The 10,077-nt window shown below is 46.5% G+C and overlaps 2 protein-coding genes across 2 annotated transcripts; both read left to right on the top strand.

Annotated features, from left to right (window-relative positions):
- Nucleotides 1–3,328: 3,328 nt before the first annotated feature.
- LOC127754662 (uncharacterized) lies at nucleotides 3,329–4,313 on the top strand. Its single transcript, XM_052280229.1, has one exon. It carries the CDS (start codon nucleotides 3,330–3,332, stop codon nucleotides 4,311–4,313), a length of 984 nt encoding a protein of 327 aa, XP_052136189.1. The 5' UTR covers nucleotide 3,329.
- Nucleotides 4,314–6,333: 2,020 nt separating this feature from the next.
- Nucleotides 6,334–8,127, top strand: LOC127754659 (PAN domain-containing protein At5g03700-like). The gene has a single exon (XM_052280225.1). It carries the CDS (start codon nucleotides 6,334–6,336, stop codon nucleotides 7,855–7,857), a length of 1,524 nt encoding a protein of 507 aa, XP_052136185.1. The 3' UTR covers nucleotides 7,858–8,127.
- The last annotated feature ends 1,950 nt before the right edge of the window (nucleotides 8,128–10,077 follow it).

The raw sequence follows: 10,077 nt of genomic DNA on the forward strand, positions 1-10,077 counted from the left end.
ATTACCTTGCTCTTGTCCTGAGGAAGAAGAAGCCGCCGCCGAAGGAGATGTACTCATCGCCGGCAGTGAGGAAGAACCTCAGGGGAGCCTCCAATGGACCATTGATCCGTTTTTGGAGCAAGGACACAGCGCCGGCGAGGGAAGGATACAGCTCCACTCCCGGCCGTCGGCCTGAAGAACGCTGTTTACTAGACTGAAGAATGTCGGACTTGAAACATTGGCCCGATTCCTGGTTCCGGAGGTGTTGACAGAAAACACGAGGCCTGGGAGATCTGCTTAACTCCAGTGCAGGTCCAAAACTCGCCTTCGGATGTATGAGCGTGCCAGTTGATTTGATCCTGCAATCAACAAGAAACAAAGACAAAGAAACCGTGGTTAAATCCACAAATGATAGCCAATCGGCTAGATGCCGATGACATATCATTTGTCTTTGAGCCGATGTCATATGTAGATCGATCGGCAACCATGAATAAGTAAAGAAGAACTAGATCTACTTGATCGGCTGTAGACATTAACAATATATAATCTTTATGTCGATATATTCTTAAATCAGGTGATTGGGATAGATCGGTCGCCATGCCGAGACAGTATAAATCATTTAGATCGAAAGATATATTAACAACAAGATTATATATGTTCATAGCATAACCGATCAGATAGATTTAGCGTGTATTGGCTAATACTCCGATACGACTTTATATTAAGATGCTAGGGCAAGTAAAATATACTAGACAGAAGCCTAATATACTTAAATGTAACAAGATCTTAACCTAAAGGGCGGATTTAACATATCAATTAAGCATATAAGATAAAAGTAATTAAATCAGATAAGATCGGCTGAAACTTCGATACTACCCTAATCTTTAACCAGTAGGCAGGCTAGAGATTGAAATTCTAAACACGACTTAATAGATCAAACTCAACTGATGCAGGTTAGATGACGATACTGTCAAAGATTATGTAAGATATATGATAACTCGACGAATTACATAAACAAGACTAGAGTATCATAAAGATGGAAGCACTAATCTTGAGAACGCAAGCCGCCATAACAAGTTTTACCTCTTGTTGAAGATCGAAACCGATGCAGCTCAACCCGAAAGCAAGAACTCGTCGAATAAAACTAAAGAAAAAAGGGTGGCGATGCGCCGAAATTGTATTGAACGTGTGTGTTAATCATTACATAGGGCTCGGGGCCTATTTATACCCGAGAATTACAAGATATGCCCATACCGGACACGACTGTTATCTCTAACAAACTCTAAGATATCACAAGTCTTTACGGCAGACTTTGCCCACACTTATCTATAAGGAATTTACATAAAATATCCTAATTAATAGATACAATTGCCTTCCCAGGACTCTATCCGTGCGTGGCAATCATCTTGACGCACATCAACTCGAACCCGATGTCGTACACAGATCGTATTGTCGGAATCGGCTGTATCACCTAACCCGGTCTAACTCGGACTTAGCCAATCCCAATCGTAGCCGATCCTGACTCCAGCCGATCCTTACTCTGTTTCCATAACAATCCTCATCTTCGATTCTGCCTCGACCCCATCTTCATCTCCGATGCTGATATTACCAAATTTGGTCGTTAACAGGAGGAGGACTCCAGTGGCTGGATGGCCAACGCCAGAAACAGGGCCGCCACAGGCAAGCCAAGGAGGCCGGCGTCACCGCCGGCGAAGCCCCGACAGCCGCCCCCCATGAGATCGCCCAGAAATCGCCCCTCCACAAAACCCGGAATTCAAAATGTGAATCCAATTCCGCGCGCGCTGCGACTACGCCACGCTATCCTTATTTAGATCGAAAATTGAGCATTGCAACTTGTTAGGTTATCTAAGATCACCGACGTATAGATTCGACATGAAAATCCTCAATTACCATCCTACTGACATAAAAGTCACCAACCCAATCATATCTACCCCCTCCGTCTCAAAATAAATTAACTTTTGAAATTCAAACTTTGTCCCAAAACAAATCAACTTCTACCTTCTCATCCACCCTCGGTTCGCAAAATCGAAAAATTTTATTCCTTCAATACCCCTTACCTACCTATTCACCAATACTAATTTGCTATTTATAATGGATATTTTGGTCCTTTATTCTCTTATTTAATTTTGCATTGAGAAACTCGGAGTTGCCTCTTTATGAGACGGAGGGAGTATTTGGTAAAATTTGGCCCCTCCAACTTTGAATATCCTCTAAATGCAACAGCCCTACTCTCCCATAGTCCCATACCACAAAAAGAGAGAAGTCTAAATAAACGTCCAAAAACACGGAATTTTTTTATTAAAATATTTACAAAAATATTTTTTGTTTCGAAAATTAACAAATCTAATCGCCTACCGCCCTTTGGGAGGGCGATTTTTAAAAACCTAAATGCAAAATTTTTATTTGTGTTCAAACCCTTTCCACCGGTTTTAATTGCTTAAAAACTAATAATGCTTATTCGATATTCCAAATGATTTTAAATGGAAAAGTGATAAACTACAAAGTTATAGATCTCATCAGAATCTACAACTTTTATATAAAGTTTATCTCCATCCAATGTCGTTTGAAATGTAGATCTGAGATTTTTTAAAATGTGTTTTATATTTTGTAACGAATATTTGGATATCTAAAACATCTTAAATAAAAAAGTTGTTAACTACAAAGTTGTAGATCTCCTTGAGCTCTACAATTTTGATATAAAGTTTTATTTCATCTGACTTTATATAATATAATTTTAAATTATAAAATTATAGAGCTAACAAGTTGTGTTGAAAAATTTGCATTTAGGTGCCTTGCCGCCCTCTGGAAGGGCAAAGGGCGGCAGACGATTAGACTTGTAAATTTTCGAATCAAAAAATTATTTTTGTAAATATTTTAATAAAAATGTATAAATAAAAAAATTCCAAAAACACGTTGGATTAGATTCGGGCCAGCCCACCTTGAATATACCAAACCACATAGGGCCAGCCCACCTTGAACATACCAAACCACATAGGGCCAGCCAAACCACATATTTCGGCTTGGGCCCAGTTTCCATATGCCCCGAAACAGAATCCTTCTACACATACGCCGTATTTGGTAGTGGTACGGTTCATGAGCTGCACGTACGGCCGTACGCCAATTCCGGTACGCATCCCCCTCCGACACGAACTCTCGTAGTCACGCACGTATTCACGTCGTATATCTCTCTATAAGTTTAATCAGCAGCAGCAGATTACACGCGATACGGGAGCAAATCAAATCAAAACAAACAGATCCATGATCCAGTTGTTAGATATAAATAAATATATAGTCCAAAATTAAACTGATCGGATTTTAAATTTTTGACTATGGAGAACGACGACGACGTCGACGGAACACGACGCACCGACGGCGATTCTGCCGGCACCGATCATGAACCATCATCCATGGCGACCGCCACCGCGTTCGACAACTTAGTGACGCTACTAGAAGCTTACCAACGCCTCGGAGACAGCGACGACGACGACGGCGACGGCGGCATTGATCGTCCTGCCGCCGCCGCTAATGGCGACGGCGGCGACGGGGAAGGAGACGGCGAGGAAGAAGACAGCGATGCGCTGAGCCAGTATGCCAGTTTCCTACTCGGGAACGGCGACAATGGAGGTGGATCAGGGCAAGGAGGAGCCGAGCATGGCGAGGTCCGCAATGGCGACGACGACGACGGCGGCGGCTTCGCCATGGGCGCCGTTGAGAGTCACAGCTACGAGGACGCCATTATCGTAGGCAGCACGGACGACGCCGGCTCAAGCCTCCATCACGGAGACGACGAGCTCCCGGTTCCGCTTCCGCCGGCCGAACTTCCGCCGCCCGGTTCCGCCGGCAATGCGCCGCCGGCGCCATTGGAAGCGATGACGATGAGCTTCTTGCAAGAAGCGGCGATGAGGCGGCGACAAGGCACCACCAATGGCGACGGACAAACCATTCTCATCCAAAGGCTTGGCGAGCTACTACGGGCTTACCGCGCCAATGCCGCCGGCGGCGCAAACGGCGGCGGCGCCCCCAGGTCCGGAAGACAACGGCCGGCCTCGGCAGCGGCGGTGGCGGCGCTGGAGAAGCGCAAGCACAGCTGCGGCGGCGGCGGCGGGGCTGCGGCGCAATGCGTGATATGCATCGAGGATTACGAGGTGGGCGATGACATCAGCGTGATGCCGTGCTCGTACGGGCACAGCTTCCACCATGCGTGCCTCGCCGACTGGCTGGCGCGGAGCCGCTTCTGCCCGCTGTGCCGCCATAAGCTGCCCGCCGCCGACGACGACGACCAAGACGACGCGCCCGACGGACAAGCACCTTAGTTGTTAATCAAACGCAATTTTTATTGACAGTACAATGTAGAAAAAAGAAGAAACTGTTTTTTTTTGTGAAAATACAGCGCGATGAATACTAATATTTAATATATGAGAGTTTTTTTTCCTCCCTCTCCATTATAAATTAATTCTCTTATACCATGTGATATACTATTATTTATTTTAGCCCTATCTGGCAGTCTGGCTCTCAGAGTTTCAATACAAGTCGAGCCATCTGGCCTTCCTAAAAAATTGAAACGTGTTTCTCAAAAATAAAAAGGAAATGTGAAAAGGCCATAATTATTTTTTCTTGAACTGATTCGATACTTCTTTTTTACTTCGCCTGATTATTGGTTTATATGGGTTATTTGAATATGAGAGTTTGAAATTTGACATGAAAGAAATAAAATTGGAACTGATTGTTACATGTATTGGTCATCTGAAGCTCTGATGAATTTTGTGTGCTCTTTTTCTACTACATGCTTCGTGTGCTCTTTCACTATACTACAGAACTGTTTAGACTTCAGACCACAGAACAAATTAATATGGCAACAATTATACTTACATGCTGCAGTAACAGCTTGTAAATTTGTACCCATTGTAGAATCTAATGGAATTGGCATTCTTTCAATCCTGCAATACACTGCAACCTTAGAGTTTAAGCACCTAATCTAACTTGGATCATAGACATGAAGTTTAAGCACCTTGTACATACGGCCGGCAAGAGGGGATTGAAGACATGAAGTTGACCCCAAAGCTGTAGCTCTTCATTTTCCAAAGTGATTCCATATCTTATAACATGGGGAGAACCATTAGATTCCAATATCCAAATAAAGCTCAGCATATGTTCTTCCTTAGAAAAAAAAAAGGGTGCAATTTCCCAACTTTGGAAAGTCAACTTAAAGCAATTCCAGTAAGGACTTCTCTAGAAACCATGTACTTCTAGTACTTCATTTGATCATTTCTTTGCAGAAAATTTTGGCTTGTCTTATTACCACCTCCGTTCTCGAATAGTAACTCAATGTTATTATTCAATCTCAAACTTTGACTGTTTATTCTCTTGGGAAAAAAAACTTAGAAAAATGTTATATTATTGAAGTGTGCAGCGTTATGAATACAATCATACTAGAATTTACGTTCATCGTAACCTAGTGTACACCTAGGTGTAGAAAAACCATATCCCTAATTTCTCTACGGTACGTCAAAGAGAGAGAGAGTAATACTGAATAGCGATAATTATTCGAAAACCGAGGAATTGAAATGGCACACAGGACTCTTCAATCTTCATTCATATACAAGTCTTGGTTGAGATTTCCAACAGAGAAAAAAGAAATCTGCAAATGCCATACGGTGAATATTACATATCCTTATATGACAGGTGACTGATTTGCTCAATAAACAATCTGAGGAATATATTTTACATTATTTGAGTTCTTTTCAAGCCGTTCGAGGTCAACTGGACATTCAGATTTAACAAATACTCGGCACACCGATATGCATCTGCAAGCAAGCTAAACTAAGTAAACGCCTGCACAAACAAGAGATCTCACCGGTTAATCACTTTGTCTGATGAACTGAATGATGTCGACACCTGAATGTTTAACAATTGCTAGTTGCTGCACATATGTGAAGTATGAACAAGCAGCAATCCACCAAGCAATATCAAATCTTTTACCACGTTTACTACTGATCCTAATGGGCCATTCAACGGAGAGAGAATCAGATAATGGTAGGCAGAGAAACGAAGGGTTGACTTTTGGACAGTTCATACACACACTGCATGCATGGCTGCCACTAGATTAGTCCCAACTTAACTACAGCTTGCAGATGATGCAAAGGTTTCCATTGGCATGTAATTCTCATTCTTTAATTAATTTGGCCGTGGATTTATTCCAAATGGAGGTGCATTCTCATTTCTCACCGGCCGTTGACCTTCTTCTTGTGATGCTTATGTATGACTATGTATGTAGTGTGCGCTACTCTGTCCGAAATCCGAGTCGTTTGAGGTTTCTTTTGTCGTGTCGATGAAATGAGGTTAGACAAAGGTGATCCGGCGATCGCCGGAGTAGTGGCGGCGCTCTGCGTGGCGTCGGCGGTGATGGTTGCCGTCGTCGACGGCGCCAAGGGAGATGGGCGCGTCACGCAGCTGTCGAATGGCTTCACGGCGAGGCATTCGCCGGACGCGCCGGCGCCGTTCGAGCCGGTGCTGTACGCGGCCAACGGCGCCTTCGCCTTCGGGTTCCTCCGCGTCGGCGCGGCGTCGCTGGACCTCGCCGTGGTGCACCTCGCCTCGTCGTTCCCGGTCTGGCGCGCCACGCCGGCGCGCGTCGGGGACTGGTCGCGCCCGGCGACGCTCACCTTCGACACCGGCCTCGTCCTCGCCGGCGCCGACGGCGCCGCTGGCGTGCTGTGGCAGACGCTGAACGCCATCGGCGACACCGTCGTGCTGCTCAACTCGTCCAACCTCGTCGTCCGGCGGTTCGCGGAGACGCGGCCGGCGTGGCAGAGCTTCGACAACCCGTCGGACACGCTCGTCCTGGACCAGAACCTCACCGTGTCGTCGCCGCCGCTCATCTCCGGGAACCGCCGCTTCGCGCTGCGGCTCGCCAAGACGTACATGTCGCTGCACATGGAGTTCTACGGCGGGAGGGCGACGCCGATGTACTGGCAGCACACGGCGCTCGAGGCGCAGCCGGAGAACGCCACGCAGCCGCCGGTGTACGGCTGCCTCGACGGCCGGGGCTTCTTCGGGCTGTACCTCCAGGGCAGCGGCGAGAAGGTCGACGTGCTGTCGTTCGACACGTTCGTGCAGAACCTCACCGGCGCGTTCCGGCGGATGACGCTGGAGGACGACGGCAACCTCCGCGCGTACTACTGGACCGACGACGCCAAGGCATGGACCGCCGACTACAAGGCCATCACGGCGCCGTGCGAGCTGCCGACCTCGTGCGGCGCGTACGGCCTGTGCGTCCCCGGCGGCGGCGAGGCCAAGTGCCAGTGCCTCACCAACAGCACCGCGACCTCCCCACCGTGCAGCGCCGAGGAAACCACCGACCTCTGCGGCGACGGCGACAGCGACGGCGGCCAGGTGTTCGACGAGGTCCGGCTGAAGCGGGTGTCCGTGGCGTACAAGGAGCGGCTGCCGTTCGAGGCGAACGCGACGGCGGAGCAGTGCGAGCAGGCGTGCGCCGGCAACTGCAGCTGCTGGGGCGCGGTGCACAGCGGCGCGAGCGGCTACTGCTACCTCCTCGACTTCCCCGTGGAGACGATGGTGTACGAGGCCGACGACCGGAAGGTGGGCTACTTCAAGGTCAGGAGGCCGCCGCGGAGCTCGACGCGGCGGGGCATGTCGCCCGGCGCGAAGGCCGTGACGGCGGCGCTGTCGCTGATCCTGGCGAGCCTGGCCGTCGCCGGAGCGTACGTGGGTCACCGGCTGTGGCAGAGACGGCAGCGGCGGCGGCGCGCCGGGGGGATGGAGCAGGAGCTGACGTCGTCGGGGCCGTACAAGGACCTCAAGTCCATGGGAAGCTCAAACAGCTCGTTCAAGTCGTGATCCATCCATGGATCAGACGAACAGCTTGTGTGGCTTGTGAATTCTTGCCCAGTGTGTGTTTCTTGAAGAAAATAGCTGCACTGTAGTTTTGGATAGGGTTTATTTTGGGTTAGGATTTGTGATTGCTTGTACAGATTTTGTTTTTTCTGTTCGAATTTTACCATTATATGGATGCCAACACGTAGTTCTGCTTCTGCAAAAAGTACAAACCAAAATGTATTGTTATCACCTGTATACTCGCAAAGAGAAAATACAATAGAATGATCAATCTATTAACATGACCAAAGAGACCAAAATCTATGAAATTCGATCGACGAGAATCGTCCGCTAATTTCAGGGATTTTGATTTTCTGATTAGAGAAAGATAAAAACTGTATATAACTTATAAGTTGTTGGTACAGAGATTATATATACGCCGGCCAACCATAAATGAAAATATCTACCTTAGGTGGTTGATTGCCACGGGATGCCTGATCTTCTGTCAAGAGAGGACAACTATCGATTTGGCGAAAACTTGGCGCACACGATTCGGTTTCCAATCGACACGATCCAAACTATGTAATCATAGTATCATGTCTCATCTGGTTATGCCAAAACCCGATCGGCCTTGCTGAAAAAGCTAATCCCTGCGTGCAGATTCGAATAACATAAGCATAACAAGAAAGACAACAACTCAATTGCAGATGAATGATTAATCAAGAATTTGAAATTGGAATTCCATAAACCGATGAACGGTGAAACTGCAATGGTAGAAATACTAAACAAAACTCAACCTTAACTCAATGATCACTACTTAATATATTTGTCAGGGTTATGGATACCACATACCTAATAGTAGTTGACTAAATCTCGGCAGGACCCACCACATACCATATACTATACGGAAACAACCTGCGGATATATGAGGAGTTTCGGATAAGGGAAGACAACCAGAATTCTACATGGAAACGACAAGGACTACTCGGATTGTATCCATATTGCTTTCCCTAGTTCTACTTAGACAAGGGGACACCTATGGGTATAAATATAAGGCCTCCTAGGAGGAGAAGAGACAATCCACATACCCACCATAGAAGAGACAATCAACACACCCACCATAGAAGACACGGGCAACATAGACGCCACAAAGCCAATACAAGCCAACATACGCCAAGACAAGACGCCGGATATCGATTTTAGGGATAAGCACGGCTAGTCCCCCACGGTGTCTCCGGATACTGTCAGGAGAGACGAAAGCACTATCTCTGATCTCGCCGGGCACGAATTCGAGGAGGAAGACTACCCTGTTGTCGACTACGAGTTAGACCTTCAGACCGCCATGTCGACAACAGTTAGATAGGCTACCCCAAATATTGTACTGGTGTGATTATGGTGAATAAGAGCAATACCGGCTTCGGCCAACAGGATGTAGGGTTATTACCTGACAATTCAGGGGCCCGAACCTGTATAAAAATCCTCATCCCCATCTCTTTTACCTCAGTCTCGCGTATACCCTAGTACCAACGATCCCCATACTGTCCAAATACCGTAGTCGCGACATCAAACGTCGACAATATTGATTGTAGGGTTGACCTTGGATCCCTATATGCATTCCTATTGGACTTCGACACGATACAAGCCCCAACGGGTCCAAAGACTATGACACATCACTATGACAGATTCTGGACGTCTTTTTGTTTTGATGATTACCGTTGACTTGGAAGGAATTTTTATGTGAGACCATATTCATTGGAAAGATGATCTCATTAGCTTTCCATACATATGTAAGACGTCAAGAGCAGAGTCCGAATGAAACCCGGGCGATGATTCTAATGCAGACTGTTCCTGTAGTCCGAGGTGGACTTGAACTTGATATAAGTTCAGCCTCCATCTTAAATTGAATGCTTATGACAGCCTTGTCCATCTCCTAGCCTCTGTTTAAGTGCTATCTGGTCATCGGCATAGTTTCAAAATCACATTAAGAAGTACTTAGTAACGAGATTACCTGTAAATTTAATTGTCGGATGTGAGCTATTATACCTTGCATAGCAACTTGAGGTTGTGTGTATCCGAAAGAATGATGTCCTTATGAGTGATATAGGTATACCAAGTAGTTTTTATTGTTTTTAATGAAGCTGTAAATTTTTCGCAGTTATTCATAGCACAACCTTTATAATAATTGGTTGTAAGGCCAGAACGAAAAACAATATTTTTTAAAAAAACAATGAGCATGTAGGTCAT

The sequence above is a fragment of the Oryza glaberrima genome, chromosome 11 (assembly GCF_000147395.1).
Source record: "Oryza glaberrima chromosome 11, OglaRS2, whole genome shotgun sequence".
Taxonomy (NCBI): Eukaryota; Viridiplantae; Streptophyta; class Magnoliopsida; order Poales; family Poaceae; genus Oryza; species Oryza glaberrima.

Bases quoted from the DNA above. Each gene is read 5' to 3' on its own strand.
- LOC127754662 (XM_052280229.1), top strand. From the start codon at position 3,330: ATGGAGAACGACGACGACGTCGACGGAACACGACGCACCGACGGCGAT.
- LOC127754659 (XM_052280225.1), top strand. From the start codon at position 6,334: ATGAGGTTAGACAAAGGTGATCCGGCGATCGCCGGAGTAGTGGCGGCG.